At 48.2% G+C, this 19,064-nt stretch overlaps 1 protein-coding gene across 2 annotated transcripts; it reads right to left on the bottom strand.

Moving 5' to 3' along the window:
- Window positions 1-12,243: 12,243 nt before the first annotated feature.
- PRLHR (prolactin releasing hormone receptor) lies at window positions 12,244-17,652 on the bottom strand. 2 transcript variants are annotated; one of them, XM_072740205.1, is made up of 3 exons: window positions 17,244-17,652; window positions 16,026-16,972; window positions 12,244-14,952 (listed from the first exon to the last, which is right to left on the bottom strand). In XM_072740205.1, the coding sequence occupies exons 2-3, from the start codon at window positions 16,964-16,966 to the stop codon at window positions 14,925-14,927; spliced, it is 969 nt and encodes a 322-aa protein (XP_072596306.1). In that variant the 5' UTR covers window positions 16,967-16,972; window positions 17,244-17,652; the 3' UTR covers window positions 12,244-14,924. The 2 variants fall into 2 exon arrangements, with proteins under 2 accessions (XP_072596306.1, XP_025850039.1); XM_025994254.2 differs by lacking the exon at window positions 12,244-14,952 and having other exon boundaries at window positions 15,566-16,972.
- Window positions 17,653-19,064: the final 1,412 nt, after the last annotated feature.

Raw genomic sequence — 19,064 nt, forward strand, 5'->3', positions numbered from 1 at the left:
AGGCAACCTCTGAGTGCTAGCTCTGTGATGATAAGGATGGCAATAATAGCTAATTTTTCAGATGAATGTAGCATCTCAAAGAGATATCTGCACCCCCGTGTTGATTGAAGCATTATCCACAATAGGCAGGATATGGAAACAACCTAAATGTGCATCAACAGATACAAGGATGGGGCACCTGGGTGGCTCAGTGGTTGTGCGTCTTCCTTTGGCTCAGGTCGTGATCCCAGGGTCCTGGGATCAAGTTCCGCAACAGGCTCCTTGTAGGCAGCCTGCTTCTCCCCCTGTCTATGTCTCTGCCTCTCTCTGTGTCTCTCATGAATAAATAAATAAAATCTTTTTAAAAAACAGATACAAGGATAAAGAAAATGTGACATTATGTATATATGTTATATATGTGAGATTATATATTATATATGTAATCTCACATTTTCTTTATCCATGTAAATATTATTGAGCCTTCAGAAAGAAGGAAATCCTGCCATTTTCAACAAGAGGGATGAATCCTGAGGACACCATGCTAAGTGAAATAAGTCAGACAGAGAAAGACAAACACTAGGATCTCACTTATATGTGGAATCGCAAAAAGCTTAACCCATAGAGACAAAGAAGAGAATGCAGCTACCAGGAAGGCATGCTAGAGGGCAGGTGGGGTGGGGGCAGGGGCTGGAATGTTGATCAAACAGTACAAACTTCCGGTTATAAGATGAACAAGTTCTGGGAACCTAGTGTACAGCATGGCGATTATAGTTAATGATTCTGTCTAATATACTTGAAAGTTGCTAGGAAATATTCTTAACACCAAAAATTAAATATCCTTAAAAATTTAAGAAAATTTGAATTAGGAGTTTCAGGCAGCAGCTTCTAATATGCTGTGTTAAGAAAATTAAATATTCTTAACACCAAAAAAATGGTAATTATGTGATAAAGGTGTGAGCTAAAAGTATAGCAGTTACCATTTTACAATACAGAAGTGTATCAAATCAACACACTGTACATATTAAACTTACCCGATATTATATGTCAATTATTTTTTTTTTATTTTTTTTTATTTTTTTTTTATTTTTTTTTATATGTCAATTATATCTCAATCAAGCTGGGCGGGTGGAGAACTAATCCTGCACTTACTAGTCTAAGCATTTTATGTGTATTATTTCATTCAGTCGTGACAACAGTTCCATATAGCAGGTACTTTTGTCATCCCCACCAACAGGTGAGGAAACTGGATCTTAAAGTTTGGTCAAGGTCATTCGCTAGTTCAAAAAAAGAAAAGGAAGACTGGATTAGAATCCAGGCAGTTGAGGTGAGGAGCCCAAGTGAACCTCCTCTGAGTTCAGACCCTGGGTCTGGGCCGAGGATGTGACTGACCAGCTCCTGAGTCATCTGATCCACCATCTCAGGCTCTGGAAACCCACAGTCAGGACTAAAGTTGGCCCTCAACTTGTTGGGAGTGAGCCTGCAGGTACAGACCCACGAGTGGAAACTGAGCCCTGATGCGGAGCAACAGGTTCTCCTGTAAGGACAGAAGCCACTTTGGGGCTTTGGAGTAAGATATGTGTCTGAAACCTGGATATGTCCCTTCCCCCCTGGGCACTTAACCTCCCTGAGCATCGGCCTTTATGTCTGTAAAATTAGGCTGACAAAAACACCCCCTTTACAAGATCACTGTAAGGATGCCAAGAGATCATGCAGGTAAAATACGTATCGCTGTGCCCAGTGCCCAGAGAGCTCTCATGAAAGGCTCAGAAGAGTATCTATTTTATATGAGATAGGGAGAAAGTGATTAGGGGTCTATAAAAATCAAAGAGGCTTTGGAACTTTGAAAATGAGACCCAAAGTAGAGGTTCTATAAATCAGTGGTTCTCAGTCTGGGCAGCATATTAGAATCACTTAAGGGATCTTTTATTAAAAATCCCATTCCTGGGATCCCTGGGTGGCACAGCGGTTTGGCGCCTGCCTTTGGCCCAGGGCGCGATCCTGGAGACCCGGGATCGAATCCCACATCGGGCTCCCGGTGCATGGAGCCTGCTTCTCCCTCTGCCTGTGTCTCTGCCTCTCTCTCTCTCTCTCTCTCTCTCTCTGTGACTATAATAAATAAATAAATAAATAAATAAATAAATAAATAAATAATTATAAATAATTTTAAAAAAATCCCATTCCTGCACCCTGCCCCCAGACCAATTACACCAGAATCCGTGGGGAGGGGATCTGGACATTGATTTAAAAAAAAAAAAAAGCACCCAGCTCACTAGTGTTCAGCCAGGGTACAGAGCCACTGCTGGGATGCCCAAGAATTTGGTCCAGCAGAAACCAAGTGATGAGGCCCCTGCCAGCTTTCTTCTGGAACTAGAAGAAGGTGGTCTCTCCAACAGTAAAATCAAAGCTCATGGCCCCACTCTGACAACTGAGATTTACACAAGGTTTGGACAGGTCTGTTCTCAACCTCCGTGTTGCAATTAGCAGCTCCTCCCGGCTTCGGTGACATGGTGACAGATGGATGAAATGAATACGCTAGGAGATTAAATAACAGGGAGATGTTATGCCAACAAAATTAACTTGTCCAGCCCTGTTCCTTAGCAACTGCACTATTATTTCAGGTTTCCTTTCGGAGCCTCTGGTTGTTCACACCACTTCCTTTCATTAAAATGCAAGGCACCGTTATTTATGACTTCAGTGAGAAGGAGAGAAAAATCAAGGAATGAGACACAATAAACTTCTAACCACTCTTCCAAATGGCATCAGGTCGGCCCTGAACAAACAGGATCGAATTGGCAACTTGTAAACTGGGGGGCTTGTTTCATTTTCCTGCAGATGTGCCCCTCCAAGGCTTCACAAAGCAGTCCTGCCTTTTATGAAAACGCAGTGCAGTTTCCAATCCAATCAGGGGCTGCTCAGATAGTCATTGTGTGGGAGTCAGGCCCTGAATGCCAGAGTTCAGAACACAATGTCCTCAGAAGAAAATCGCTTTTGTGCAGCAAGACCAAGCACAGAGTGTGTAATTGGCTGGTTATCAGAAGGGGTGGGGGAACCCTTCTCTTTCTAAACTCTGCCCAGCTGAGTTGCCAAAGACCCATCCTCTTCTCAGATGGAGTCTCTCCTGGATGACCAGCAGCTCACAGGCTTGGTGGAGCTTTCCCAACTTCACTGAGGGGGTGTTCGAGGCTCTGGGTAGCAGGAGTCCCTAAGATCCTGTGTCCAGCCCAGAAGCTTAGCTTCTTGTCATCCCTTAATCAGATCTAGCTGTGCTCTTGGCTGCCTGGGTCTGATCACTTTATTTATTGACCACTGTGGGCTTCTGGTCCCCAGTGATTTTTTTTTTAAGTCTCTACCAGAAATCTCTGTCTACAAAGTTTGCTACTGATACTCTGGCCTTGTTGGCGGTGAAGAGCCAACTTTGGGGCACCTGAGTGACTCAGTGGTTGAGCATCTACATTTGGCTTGGGTCAAGATCCTGGGGTCCTGGGATTAAGTTCTGCACCAGGCTCCCCATAGGGAGCCAACTTCTCCCTCTGCCTACGTCTCTGCCTTTCTCTGTGTGTCTCTCATGAACAAATAATAAAATATTTTTTTTAAAAAAAAGAGTATATCCAATTTTATACTTGGAAGCTGGGGTGCTAACCAAGGTTAAGAATTCAGTGGTTAAGAATTTATGCCTGGGTGGCTCAGTGGTTGAGCATTTGCCTTCAACTCAGGTCATGATCCTTGGGTCTGGGGATCAAGTCCCTGTGGGCTCCTCACAGAGAGCCTGCTTCCCTTCCCTCTGCCTATGTGTCTGCCTCTCTTTCTCTACTTCTCTCATGAATAAATAAATAAAATATTTTTTAAAAAGTGATCTTGGAGCTTCTACTTCTAGGAAGATAGATGTGCTTTTTCCTATTGCTTCTGTGAAGTACCACTAAAAAACATAATTATACATAAAAAAAAACATAAGATTCTGAAAGGATCAGGAAGGACAAGGTAGGAACCTTGGAACCCTGAGAACACCACAATGGTGAGCTCCCTGGGTTGTATTTCTGCTTTGTATAACTCAGACTTGGAGCCACAAACATTGGCAACCCAAAACACCACTACGCACACAGGCAAAATTAAAACATCCCCCAAAAGTCTACTCTCTCTAGGCAGACACAGGAAAGAAGCTTAGCAAGGCAGGTAGCTTTCAGGCAATACTGCTCCTTACTACCGCCAAAGACCACGGGAAAACCATGGCCACAACCATACTGGCTATTGTGCTGGATACGGTATTTTTGCTAGAAAGATTAATGCGGCCTTGGGTACATGGTATATAGCCTTTGGTCAGGCAAATGCATTCCTTTCCTTTCCTATAAAAAGAAAAAAATCAAAAACAGTTTGCATTCAGTATACATTTTATAGTTTTGTCCCAGGACCATTAACTCTCCTGCTCTCCAGCATGATAGGGCCCAAAGAGGTTGACCAGTTGCACATCCAACAAATCACACTGATTCACAACCAATGATGTTGTGCTAACTAGACTAAATGAGCAAGGTGAAACTGATACATTTGGAATTGAGCACAAGCAGGACCAGCCCCCATGTCACTCTACACAGTTACAACAGCATTTCCCATCAGCTCACACCTATGGTCCCATGGGACACCCCTCATGAGCAGCTAATGTTCTGCAGTGGGTTGGTTCAGTATGTTGGTCCAAGTCAAAAAAAAGATGGTGGCCGCATTCCAGTCCCTCTCCTAATGGCCTTAAAAGACAACAGGGGCCCGAGTAGAGCTTCAGGCAGCATATCAGATCATCCACTTTGTGTGGAAAGTGAAGTTCACCATGGTTAGAATACACATGGACATATGGGCAGTGTTAAGTGGCCTGCTTCCTGTCAGGAACTATCAACCCTTTCAGGGATTGCCTCAGTTGAAGAGAGCCAACCCATCCAAGGTTGTGCCTCCTTCCCTTACAACTTATATCCAATGACTGACTGACATGAAGGATGGTCTCATGCTTCCTGTTCCCAACACAAGATATCCTAGATATTCCCATAGGGTTGGCTGAGGCCTCCATTGAGATGACTTTGCAGTTCAACTTCCCTTCAGTTGCCTTCCCTTCCCTTCCACAGCTCATTGATCCTCAAAGAACTCCTTAATAAACAGCCTTCATTCTAATCTGTCTGAGAGTCTGTTTCTCAGAAAACTCAGTGGGTGACTCAAATCTTTGAATATATTAAGACGAACTCCGAGGTAAGTAGGAATTGGGGAGTGTTATGGACTGAACTGCGCCCCTGCCCCAATTCATATTGTTAAAGCCTTAACTTCCAATGTGACTGTATTCACAGGGTCTTTAGAGGCAATTAAATAAGATCATAAGGATGAGATCTTAATCCAATATGACTAGTCCCTATAAGAAAAGTAAGAGACGCCAAGGATATACATACACAGAGAGAAGGCCATGCAAGGACACAGTATAGGACCACAGCCATACACAAGTCAAAGGGAGAGGCCTCCAGAAAAAAAAAACTGAACTTGCCAACACCTTGATCTTGGACTTCAGTCTCTAGAACTGATGAAATAAATTCATGTCACCTAAGCCACCCAGTCTGTGGTATTGTGTTATGGCAGCCTGAGCTAAGACACAGTCCTAGCAAACTAGCACAGAGAACTAAAGGGCTAAGCTGAGGGGATTCCCCAGAAGAGAAAAATAATGAGATATGAGGATAGTCTTGGAGGAAAGAAGCTGATCAATAGTTTGGATACTGGATGCCAGGGGCACAAGGTGCGGAGGGAGTACAAGGAAGGAGGCCAACAAGAAATTTTCATTTGGGGGGTTGCAGAAGGATTTGTATGATGTTTTAAGTACCTTTTATTACTGGGATAGAACTCTTTTGGTAAAGGTTTGAGGATCATTCTGGGAACTGCCTGCCTCCAGATTTCTTTTAGAGTCAGACAATAAAGGTCCCAAGATTAATGCTTTTTGGTTAGTTGGGTATTCTCTTACTTTCTACAGAAAACATTTCTGATTGATGCAGGTATTAAGTACCAATGGCTTAGACCCCATATTTTACCTTTCCTTCCTAATAGGGCAAAAAGGAAACATCTATGCTGAGAAGACATTCAGCTGACATTAATTTCTCTCAAGGGCCCTTTACCACCTGTTGTCTCTTCCTCATTCTCACTTGAACTGTTCTTCTGATCCTTGTTCTCTCTCACAGATGTTGGTAATGACTCTCTAACTCAGAGACCCTCCTCCAACTCTCCCTGCTTCCTGTTCTCTCCCTAACCCACACTTTTCCCTGTTGTCAGAGTTGTTTCCTAGAGTACATTCTTGAACAAGTCATTTTTTTTTACTCTCTCATTTATTCTAAACCTTTGATGACTGCCTACTGCCTCCCAAAAGGTTGAGACTCCTTAGGTTGAAAATTCAAGCTAGGATATTACATTAGGGATGCAGGCTTTGGAATTCAGATCCCGGCTCCATCACTTACTACCCAAGACACCCTGACAAGTTACTTGGCTTCCTTAAATGTCTGTTTTCCTAGCTGTAAATTAAAAATAAGAAGAAGACCTACTTCCTAGTGTGTTAAGAAAGAAATGGTATAATGGAAGGTACCTAGCACACGGTAAGAATTCAACAAACTTAGCTGGTGTTATTAATCTTCGAAGCTCTGGCTTCAGCCAACTCATCTTTCATCCTTCTCATAAGCACAATCAATACCCCTCACTGGACATCACCCTTTCCCACCTCGGACCCCTTACTAATGTCCTTCCCTGCCCATAACATGGGCTTTCCTGCCTTTAGTCCCTTCATTGCTTACAATCCCAGGTAACTTTCAAAGTCTGGCTCAAAAGCCACCTCATTCATGAAGACTTCTCTGATCATGAAGGCCAAACATGAATATCTCCCCAACTAAATTTGCATAGCACTTGCTTGCATATCACTTTTGTGACATTTAGGCATGTCTGGGGTGTATTCCAGTTTCTCGTCAACTTGCTTTTCCCCCTGGATCCCAGTCTGTGGAGACACCTGGGCTGGCTCCCACCGTCCTCTAAAGATACTGCTCCTCCAAAGATGGTCTTCATTAAACACCTCTGCCCTTTGGAGTTTCAGCAACCTCTCCCTCCCCTCCTCAGGGATGTCCCTAAAATCAACAGCTCTTCTGCTCCTACTGGTTACTGCTCAATCCTCATACTTCCCTATACCTCCGTCTCACCTTTATAAAGAGGCCCTTGACCAATAAACCCTCCTCAACTGTTAGGACCTGGGTGAAACACCTGTGGTCAAGTAAGGTGAAGTACTTCACTCACCACAGACTTTTGACCTTTGTGGATTCAACCTACAAGAGGGACTCCCACCTCACCTCCCAACCCCTGGGAAAATCATACCCTGGGTTATCAGTGTGTCATATTAGACACCAGCTATAGTTTGCGGAGGAACACTGGAGTGGCACCAGTCATGATCAGGTGCTGAGCCTGGTCTGGAAGCAGCCGAGGAGAAACAGGCAAGGCCTATGTATTGGGAGCCAAGGCTCCTACAACTGGCTCAGATGGTATCAATGGGAAAGCACCACAAAGAGTCATCCCCTCACCCTGCACCCGTCCACCAAGGGGCAGCACCGTAGTCTCTGTGATTACAAGGAATTTGAACTGCTCTGTGTTTCCTGCAGAGCTCGGGGAGCTCTTCTAAGTCCTGAAATTGTCTCTTCAACCAATGCCCCTCACTGGCTGAAAAATGGCTAAATAGTGGTACACTCAGACAACCGACTCTTCTTCAGTCAGCCAGCCTACAGAATGAGGGCCATCCCTATGTCCCAGCATGGAAGGCCATCCTTGATATATTTTTAAGGGGAAGGGAAATAAATTCTAAAACATTATATACAGTTTAATCCCATTTTTGTAAACTATAACCTATATATATGTGTGCTCCTGATAGAATCTGGAAAGAAAAGCACAAACTATTAACAACTTCCCCAGAAGAGAGGAATGGGAAATTTTCACCTACTATTTTTTAAAGTAAAGCATTTGCTGAGTTTGTGACTTTAAAAAAAATCTAAATTCTGGTGTTTCTTTATTCAGCAAGAAGCCTAGCTTTACAATAATAATTTCCTGGAGCAGTAGGCCGACAGGTGATTTTTGTTTTTCTCCTGGGCTAGCTTTGTTCCACCTGCTGACTCCACATCTTCTACAAAAACATTAAGTGTGGCAGGAACCTCTGCTCCCAAGATGAAGACCTAGCTGGGTGCTGCCAGTTGGCTCACCCAGGAAAAATAACTCATTTCTCCAGGTGGCCACGGTGAGAGGCCACCCAAGGTTTGACTCCTCCTCTGGACCTGCGAATCAGTTTCCTTCCCTCTTTGCCACCCAGTTCCTACCATTTCCACTAGCAGGAAGGATGGGATCTCTAGAGTCCCCAACGAATACACAATATAAGCGATTTTGTGTTACTTACCACTTGGAGATAACGCATAGGAAATAGGCAATAGACTCAGGTGACACAATCATGTCAGAAGCTGGACAGAGAGCCCAGTGCTCTCCAAGCAGCACCCTGATAGCACATACAGACAACCACCCACCACGGAAGCTGCTGGATCCTCACCTGCTTGCCTTACAGGCAAGGGCTCAATCACACGGAAACTCCAGATTTCTCTCTCGGAAGTCAGATGTTTCCACAGTGATCAAGGGATACCTGAGAAACTAAGTACAGATTACTCATAATGAAGCAACAGAACCCACTGTGGAGGGGAGCCTCAAAGTATGGCTTCTCTGTGCCGGGGCTGGACACAACTGCCCAGGGCAAGAGAAGCTCGCTACGGACTGCCCGAGTGCATCCTCTCCAAGCCCGGCCACCAATGCCAGAACCTCAAATGCACCTCACCTGGCAGGCGGTCTCACTGTAGTGCCTCACCTGGGTGCCCAGACCCCTGCCCTGCAGCACCCCCATCCGTAAGCGCCCACCTCCTGGCAAGGCACAACACGGTGCCCAGCGCTTGGAGCCGGGAAAGAGCAAGGGAGTGGGGCCACGTACAGGGCGAGGCCTTGGCCTCCCCCGGGTTCCTGGAGTGAGAGGCAGAGGATGGAGACCAAAGGCAAGACCCGGAGTTGGGCGAGAACTAGAGAGCATGGGGCTGGTGCAGGTGCGGCTGGTGCCAGGGGTAGGGCAGTTGCAGGACACTGATGAGATGAGGCTCAGGCCCAATCTCTGGGGCAGATGAGAGAGACAGTCAAGTGCTGGGAGCAGCCCCTGACATGCAGGCTGCCTGGAGGAGAGGCAACAGTGAGCCAGGGCTCCACCTAGGGGTGCGTGGTGGCTGGGCCTGTCTGTGCTCACAGAGGGGCAAAGGAGGACCACAAGACTACCAGAGGTGATAGGGAGGCCACCACAGCGTGGACTATGGTCAGCCCTTGGTGTACATCCAGCACTGTTGGATCGGGCAGCCCCTTGAGCACAGCTCAGCCGCAGAATAGCCACGAACTCATATGGAGAGATCCACAGCAAGGACAGTAAGCCTAAACACAGACAAGATGTGATTGCTTGTCTGCAAGAGAACCACAAGGTGGCACAGGAAGGCACCATGCACCCAGCGCTGGAATTCAAGGATCTCAGCCAAGGTCAGCAGCCCAGGAGCCAGTGGCAGAGCACCAGAAGTTACCCATATGGTGCAGGGACTGCATGCTGCTGTGGATGTGGATGCAGAGGGAGTTGCTGGGACTCCCTCTGGGGCTTCGAAAGCACACCCATGTGGTCAGAGACGCTCTTTGACCTTGGGCCTGAAGAATGACCCCAGCAGCCAGGCCGCAGACACTCAGCTGGTCCCTGAGGGCCAACCCACCCTTGTGCGAGTGGGAGGCTCCAGTGCTGGTGATGGACGTGCTGGTGCAGTGGGCAGGCCCCACGGGAAATCCTGGGTCCCAGGGAAATCCTCCGGGCCTGCGGTCCTCCTCCACCACTGGAAGCTGGATACCTCCTTTGCAGCAGGCCTGATGTGCCGATTCCCAATGGTTGGGTCAGGCAGAGGGACCTGTGTTCTGACCAGGTCTTGAGGATTTGGCTCAGCTGCATGTGGAGACTGCTTATTATCAGTCTCACAATAGGCCTAAGAAGACTCATATCTCCCAGAAAGTAATGTTGATATGAAAACAGCCCAGGGAAGCCTGTATGGCTCAGTGGTTAAGCGTCTGCCTTTGGCTCAGGGCATGATCCTGGGATCCGGGATCGAGTCCCGCATCAGGCTCCTTGCGGGGAGCCTATTTCTCCCTCTGCCCTTGTCTCTGCCTCTCTCTGTGTGTCTCTCATGAATAAATAAATAAAATCTTTAAAAAGAAAGAAAGAAAACAGCCCAAGCTCCGCAATTATAACAAAGAAAGGAAAAGGGCTTTGCTGGAGGAGACTAGGGTAGGAAGGAAAAAGGCATAAAGAGGTATGTTCTAAAGAAACGATTATGGCCATCGAAGGCAAACATTTACGTGCGCTCTAGTTTTCCACCTGTTTTTCCTCCTGGGTCTTTATCGTGAGAATGAGGGGGGTCAGTGTGCCCCCAGTACCTGCCATGCAATGGGCAGTGGCCTCAAAAGGACATGCTCCACACAGTGGCTCCACACCCAGTATGTCCAGGCCACCAATCTGACCACCCCAGGGTGTGTTATGCTGCAGCACTGAGCCCCCTACACAGGTGTCTGGGCCATCCTTCTAGGATGAAGACCCAAGGGTGATTATGGTATTCTGGGCTAGGGAAGAAGCCCATCACCTGACTTCTAACCCAGAGCTGAGACTTGGAATTTTTATTTAATTTTTCCAGCTCCAAGGATTTTTTTTTTCATTACTTGGTAATACTGAGTGTGTGTGGTAGGGGAGAAGGGAGTAGCTTTCCATTCATCATTAGATGTCACTCCAGAAGGAAAAGATGAGTTCTGGGACTGTGGGATTTACTCGTCAACAAGTCAAGAAGAGGATTTTTTGAGAGCTGAGAGAGGGAGGCAAAGAATACTTGAAAGAAGAAATTGTCCTTTGTTTTTTCTGGCTCTGGTTTTCTTGCTGCAGCCCCACACATCAAAATGAAACACATTTGACCTTTAGTTGTTAGGCCCCTCTTGAGAGCTGTCTGTGAGATTTAGCACATTAAGGGCCCAGCTGGAGATCCTATGCACACTTCTGTTGTCCACCTCTGCCTGGAGCTTGTCTATGAAATGATCAACTGTGTGAGCTCCAAGACCCCACAGTGGGCAGGAAATGCAATGGGCAGCAGCCCTCCACTGATTGGACGAAGCCTGCCTCTGTCACAGAATTAGGCAGAGTATCTCTCCAACATGATTGACCTTATACGAACCCACAAGAAGACAGATGCTTGAATCCACTGGAGAGGAGGGAGCTTCAGATTGGACGTATATTATAGATAATATGAGAAAATAGAAAGGGGGCAGAATGGAGAAATAAAGAGTGGGAAATGAAGATGAATTGACTTGGAAAGCAGAGAAGAATGATTCAAAAGCTTTGGAAGTGTGCACACTCACTTCTCAAAATAAGGCTTTCTACTTCCAAAGACTGACGGATGGGATCCCTGGGTGGCACAGCGGTTTGACGCCTGCCTCTGGCCCAGGGCGCGATCCTGGAGACCCGGGATCGAATCCCACGTCGGGCTCCCGGTGCATGGAGCCTGCTTCTCCCTCTGCCTGTGTCTCTGCCTCTCTCACTCTCTCTCTCTCTCTGTGACTATCATAAATAAATAAAAATTTAAAAAAAAAACAAAAAAACAAAAAAAAAAAACAAAGACTGACGGAGAATGAACAGTCTTTTAACGAAGCAAGATTCCAACTCTCATCCATCCAAAGGATACATGTCCAGCTTATCTCACTTTGCAGAATAAGTGGACCCCTGGAAAGGTGTCCATCAATGGCATTTTTAAGTCTTAGTTTAGAAGTGTCAGAAAATCCTCTTTATGACTCTGCCATGTACATTTTGGAATCTAGATGATCAAATTTGGCTTCTAGACTTATGTGTTGGAAGTTTTTAAATTTCCCAAGTGATAAGTAGAAACACGTAATAAAATGCTAGCTTTTAAATAATGATCCAGATTAATGATGAATATAGAAATTAAGCACGAAATTCTCTACTCTCCCTTTGATGGACCTGTCAATTCCGGCACACACAATTTTGGAAAGCCCAGAGCTTGGTGCCATGTTCTTAAAATGCTGTCATTACTGAGGTTGGAGCCAGGGGATCATAGAAGACCTCAAATGAACAGCTCATTCCTGGAATTAACTAGAAATGACAAATCCAGATTGAGTAGCATGTTTTCCTTGACATGATTTACTTTTGCTTTGACCCTGGCCATCCCGAGGCTATGTAGTTTACACTATGTACGTACTGATTTAGTATTTATTGAGCACCCACAACGTATGAAACACAGAGCAGGCCCCAAGCCTGAAGAGCTCCATACAGTGTGTCAGTTACACACGCATCTTACACACATAACAAAGACATCACCCCTGGAGGGAAATCCATCAAAGATCTACTTGGCAGAATAAAGGTGCTCCTGACCTCTCATCTGTGGAGGATGGACCCTGGGTTCACTCTCAAATGTAGCTACACTCTTGCCTGGGTCCCCTTGATGTCAGCTCCATGCCTTGCATTTGCGAGACTACTAAATATTCAGAAATGCAAGCCACGGGTCAGAGATGGTTAACTAGCCTACCTGAGGAAGAAATAAACCTGGGACTTAGCACCCCCAGTAGAAGAGCAGGCTGAAAATCCACAAGAACAAAAATCCAGGAAGGTTACATCAATTGGAATATTGTTACCTTAGCATCTCTCACAGTTGCTATTTCCAGGTAACTGTTGCCAACACATATTGAAACACTCCCCAGCTGATTTACTGAGATAAATCTATTGATTGGCTGCCAAAAGTGAGACCTAGTGACAATGCTTGCAAAGAGGATTACAGAACCTCCCGTCAGCCTCGGAATGGGCTGCTGCCAAGTACCCGGCTGGCTCAGTTCCCAGCTTTATGGCCTGTATGACTTCTTGCAGGAAAATGACTGGAGGCTTGGTATTAACTAAAAATAAGTTATATTAAATAACATTTTCTACCTCAGCGCTCTGTGGATTTCTATAGGACTCACTTCTGAAAGATTTTTTTCAAGCCAGTTTGTTTTATAGTCAAACTAGTCCCAGATAGATTTCAGATAGGGTAAGAATTAATTAGTTGCTGTTCAGGTGGCAATTTGGATAATTCGTAAAGATGTTTATAAACATAGCATAACTCCCCGGCCTCTTTAGGCTCTCCAGAAAGTCCATATAAATGTTAAAATTTTTAACTTGAGTTGAGGGCATAGAAACAGTTGGCAGCTTTTCTAGTCATTAATGAGGACACTTTCTTCTCAAAGTTGATATAGACTTAAGCCTAATCAGAGAACATTTCAGTGTTTTTAACACCTTGGAAATCAGGATTTGGAATAATTCATGGTGTTTAACTTTGTAATGCAAATGAATCTTAAGTTGAAAAAAGACTGATTAGACTCATGTACTGCCTTTGATTTGTAAGGAAACTGTTGAATGAATACCTATATATTCTGATTTTTTTTTATATTCTGATTATACAGTTTTGCCTCTGTGTGATTCATCATCTGTCTGAAGGCTAAAAGAGTATTATTCCCCAAGTGTAGCATAAAATGCCCCGTCAGAATTCAACTCCAAATTCATAATACTTTTGGCAGGTACAATCAAAGCTTCATTCAGATGTTGCTGAGATTCATTAGAAAGAGGACAATTCTTAAGGGGCTTGACCTTGGATGCATATTAAAGTCACCTGAAGTGTTGTGAAAAATGCTGAGGCCTGGGTCCCATCTCAAATCTTTTGAACTCTCTGGGGAATAGAGCTGAGGCACTGATGTTTTTTGAGAACTCTCCAATTGATTCTAGCAGCAGCCAGGGCTGAGAACCAGTGACTTAAACCTTCCAAAACAGAAACTACAATTAATAAGATCCCTCCCCCAATCAATCGAATCCTTTCCCCCATCCCCTGAATTCTCCACACATTCCCATCAAAAGAATGCTCTAAGGAAACATGAAATGCCTGTCTGGTCTTGAGCCTCCCAAGTAATAGAGCTGCTAGAAGCACAGAGGCCAGTCTCTGGGATGCCTGGGGGATGAGCTGATTTGGAACAGGGGGGTGACATAATAACTGCAGGTGGGCTATACATTATCAGAGCACAGGCTTTGTTCCCCACATCCACCCATGAAGCCAAAAGTTAGTTACTTGTGCCACTGCCAAAGGTAACTTGCTTCTTCCACATTAGCCTGCTTTTTCCCTTCTCCCGAGCCAGCCTTTTCCTACCGTCCCCCATGCTGCAAATGGTCTAGCTATGTAACTACTAAAGAGCTCTATTGCTAACTAGCCCAACCATGAATACTGACTCTCCCAACATGGTTACTGGCATTGGAGTAATAGGACTTAATCTTGTCATCCCCAAGTATTTACCCTCTTTCCCTTCCTTTCAGGGCACACTTTCATGAGGGAATGAGTAAGATAAGGAGAGAGGTTGATTCTACTGTATAATGAGTGAGGACGGTACTGAGTCTTACAGTCTTACAGCAAGTCTCACAGACTTGCGGCAGTTGCTGCACTATTTTGTGCACTATATGCCTCAGGGGCTGATCTGACAGGTGGATACCGAGTATCAACTTCCCAAGACTCTCACCCTCACTGTCCAGTCATTGCTCCAACATTAACATGAAAACCCTTGTCCCAGGGCACATGTCCTCATTTGCAAAATTCTCAGGAGGTGAGGATTATCAGCCTGGTATCACGGCCCAACAGTCTTTTCCTGTCTCCTTAACCCTAGAAGGATTAAGTGTTGATGGCAGTTGATGGTAGTTTATTTTTCGGTTCTGGCCTTAAGTAAACTTCTCCCAGCTCTTACATCCTGGATTGACTGTATTCCAAGTGTGTCACCACCAAGCAGGTGCTGGGCGATCAGATGACAGGTGTTGATCTGCTGCAACTGAACAATTAGAGAATGTAAGAGTAATGCTATGGAACATGGTTTACACTGAGTGTTCAGAAAATCAAATATCTGTGTGCCTGCCTTATGTGTGCACTGCGTGTGTACACACAAACATACACACAGATAGATGTCTGTCCTCCATATAGTTATGTGCCCCCTTAAGTGACTTGGACCTTTTCTTCTTTATTCCTATTTATCTATCTCTTCTTTGACTAATTCATCATATCACTTTCAAATAGAAATTAGGGGATAAGGAGGAGGGAAACAATAGCAAGACCTTTTGAAAGGTGGCTCCTGGGTGCTCTTGTGCTATAAATTCAAGCGAATCTAAAAGTAAAACCCTTTGGGTGTGTGGAAAGGTCTTATTCAGGAAATGCTGAAATCCCAGATATCAATGTGTAATACATATTCCCCTGGAATCCTAGGAATTAACGAGTTCAGGGGGATTAGCAGCATCAGGTATTATAGGTCAGTTGAGTCCTTTATGAAAGGCAACCCGGAAAGCTTCACCACCCCCAACCAACGCAGTCATTTTAAATCCCACCCCCATTGTTCCTTCAGCCCACCATGGAGCAAGCAGAAGGGAGAGCAAGGAAGACAGCCACGGCTCTGAATTACCCTTGCGAACGGGAGAAAGCTTTGTTTGGCATTCAAGGGCATAAAGAAGACCTCCCCCTGGCCTCTTCCAAGCAAAGCACAGACTCCCACCAAAGCCCACTTAACATTTTATACAGACACAGGGACAAGGCAAGACAGCTGGGCAAGAGGACAAGGCTGGAAGTTTTGCCACGTAGTGGAGCAGCCCCGGTGCGGAAACAAGCTCGCCAGCGCGGCCTCGGGTGGACACCCGCGGAGACCAGGGGCGCGGAGCTCCCCAGCCAAGCCCGGCGCGGTGGCATCAGATGACCACGCTGACTGTCACGGTCTGGCCGTGCGGCGCGATCTTGCGGGGCCAGGTGAGCAAGAGCTTGCGCAGCTCCTCGCGGAAGTTGTCGTGCAGCCAGGCGTAAATGAAGGGGTTATAGCAAGCCGAGCTCATGGCCAGCCAGTGGCAGAGAAGCTGCACTAACCCGAAGGCGTAGGGGTCGATGGCGTGCGGGTCCAGGTCCCGCAGCAGGTTGAAGACGTGCAGCGGCAGCCAGCAGACGGCGAACACCACCACGACCACCACCAGCAGGCAGAAGGTGCGGCGGCGCCGCGCTCGGTCCCAGTCGGCCTGGCTCTGGGTCACGCAGCCCGGCACCACGCGGTTCCGCAGCTTCACCGACACGCGGGCGTAGGACAGGAGGATGACCATTAGGGGGAGCAGGTAGGTGAAGAGCAGCAGCCCCCAGGCGTAGAGCTGGCGCTGGCGCTCCTGAGACCCCCAGAACTCCTCGCAGAGGCGCACGCGGTGCGGCTTGAGCTCGACGTGGTAGGTGTGCACGGCGGCCGGCAGCGCCAGCACCGCGGACAGCGCCCAGATGGCGAGCACCGCGTAGGCGCTGAGCCGCAGCGAGATGCGGCGGCGCAGCGGGTGCACCAGCACGACGTAGCGGTCCACCGCGATGGTGGTGAGAGTGAACACCGACACGTACACGGTCACGGGCTGCAGGAAGAAGACCAGGTGGCACAGGCCGCCGCCGAACACCCAGCCGCGGGGCTCGAACGCGTAGGCCAGCGTGAGCGGCACGCAGGCGGTGCACATGAGCACGTCGGACAGGGCCAGGTTGCCGATGAGGAAGTTGGTCACGTTGTGCAGCCGACGCACCCGCGCGATCACCAGCACCAGGAGGCAGTTGCCCACCAGCCCCACGACCACCACGACGCTGTAGAGCAGCACGATCAGCCCCTTCAGCTGATGCACCAGCTGCAGGCTTTGGAAAGGCGTGACGGCCTGCGCGCCTGGGCCCGCCGCGGACCCGTTGCCCGCCGAGGCCTCTGAGCTCTGGTTGGCAGGAATTGAGGCCGCTGGTGGCAACCCAGAAAATAAGTCGGGGACCGAGGGCCCCTGCGTGGGCAGCGAGGCCATGGCCACCTGTCCAAAGAGAGTCAAAGCCCGTCACTTCCCATTGTCCATCCATCCCCTCTCCTACACCAAACGCGCCTCCCTCCCCCACCTCAATTACCCAACGCTGTCTTTTGGATAACTGGCCAAAAAATAACAATCAGAAGGGCTGTCACCACCACCACCCCCCTGTAAAAATAAGTCTATGAGGGATTACGTGTGCACAGGTTATTTAAACGCCTCCTATTCAATGTAGAAGCGTCGCAGTCCACGCAGGTCAGACCCAGGAGCATGGTCCTACCTGGGGAGCGGGGCTCGGCGGGCGGGAAATCGCTCCGGGGAGGGAGGGCACCGGCTGTCCCCTAGCGGTCCTCGGCCCACGACGGCGGCGCAGTCCTCTGGCTTCTCCGCGGGAGCTGAACAGAGTCAGGAGTTCCCGGTGGGCTCGCAGGTTGGGGAGGGACTGGGAGCGCCTCCCCTCCGCCCCGCCCCCCACTCCAGCGCTCCCTTGTATGGAAAACGGGGGCGGAGCGCGCACCAACCGACTCGGCGCTCAGACAACTAGAAAGCAGGACGGTGCGACGAGGATGGACACAGAAAGGGGGGAGGGGCCGGCAAACCTGGGTCAGGGGGACCAGGGAGACTTTCCACTGCGGGCGCTGGCGGCGCCTTGGGAGAGTCCCGCCCCGGAGGAGGGTGCGGTGCACGGGGAGAGAAGAGCGGCGTCAAGCGCTGGGCTCCCAGGAGGACCCGGTGCAGTTTCAGGAAGGAAGGAGCAGGGCCAGACGTGGAGTGAGGGACGGGGCCCCCCGCGGGGTGCGAGGAAGAGATGAGGGACCCTGCTTAGAGTCTGGGCTGGAACGGATAGGACGTTCCCGCAGGGATTTGCAGTTTAGAGTCTGGAGCTCGCCGCAGACCTTCAGGCCCTCGCCCTCCCCGGGACCCCCGAGCCCCCTTCCCCCGGGAGTCCCCCCCCCCCCCCCCCCAGGCTGCGGCAGGGCCGAGAGCCGCGAATCCCGCCGGGTACCAGAGTTCAGCACAGCGGACAGCTCCCGCGCACGTGGGTCCGGCGCAGCCCCCCGGGGAGCGCGGTTAAGGAGTCCCCACGCCTCCCTGGGCCTGTTCCCTTCAAACAGCTGCGGGACCGCCAGGTTGCTGGGCGAGAAACAAGAGAGCAGTGAGGCGGAGTGGAGGAAAATAGGCGGGGGGGGGGGGGGGGTGTTAGAGGGTGGTGAGGTGCTCCCTGCTGTGGGTCGCCGCACTTAGCGCCAATGACGACGCTGTCCTTTACCTCCCTGGGTCAGGAAATGCTGCCCTCATGCCAGTTACCCTACACAGGCACACCTCAATACCTGGCCCCCCAGAACTCCCCTACTCACCTTGTCGCTCTCTCTCTCTCTCTTTTTTTAAGATTTTATTTATTTATTTGAGAGAGAGCGCACGCACAAACGGGGTGGGGAGGGGCAGAAGGAGAAGCTGACTCCCCTGCCGAGCGGGGAGCCCAAGGTGAGGCTCATCCCAGGACCCTGAGCTCATGACCTGAACCCAAGGTGAGGCTCATCCCAGGACCCTGAGCTCATGACCTGAACTGAAGGCAGAGGCTTAACTGACTGAGCCACCCAGGCGCCCCTGCTCTTTCTCAGCTACCATGACCTACTCCTTATCTGCCTGACTCTCCCAGGCCCGTAGGCAAGTTTCAGGACTGGGACCCTACCCTCTTCCTCCTTACATAAGCACTCCTCATTTTAGGATTAAAGATAATACTAATGATTGCAGCATTTCCACTAGGATAACAAAAGTAACAAACATTAGAGAGGCTTAAAAGTTACATAAAACCTTCAGTAGCATTAAGTCATCGTTGAAATGCAAATTAACCTGGACCACTGTGGGGAGGGGGTCAAGGAAGGAGGCTTTGTAACCACCCTCCTTTGAAACTATCTCCTCCCCCTCGTCGTGCTCCCTCTGGTAAACTCTTGTCCTTTGTCCTCTGGCTCCAGATACCCTGGTTAGGTTGGAAAGAAGTAAAATTAGTCCACCCTACAAATTCAAGTGATTGACTCATACAGGAGGAAAAGTCAACATGGGAAGAAAAGCAATCAATTTGATGCAACTGTATCTATTC

The sequence above is a fragment of the Vulpes vulpes genome, chromosome 15, assembly GCF_048418805.1.
Source record: "Vulpes vulpes isolate BD-2025 chromosome 15, VulVul3, whole genome shotgun sequence".
Lineage (NCBI taxonomy): Eukaryota > Metazoa > Chordata > Mammalia > Carnivora > Canidae > Vulpes > Vulpes vulpes.

Bases quoted from the DNA above. Each gene is read 5' to 3' on its own strand.
- PRLHR (XM_025994254.2), bottom strand. From the start codon at position 16,966: ATGGCCTCGCTGCCCACGCAGGGGCCCTCGGTCCCCGACTTATTTTCT.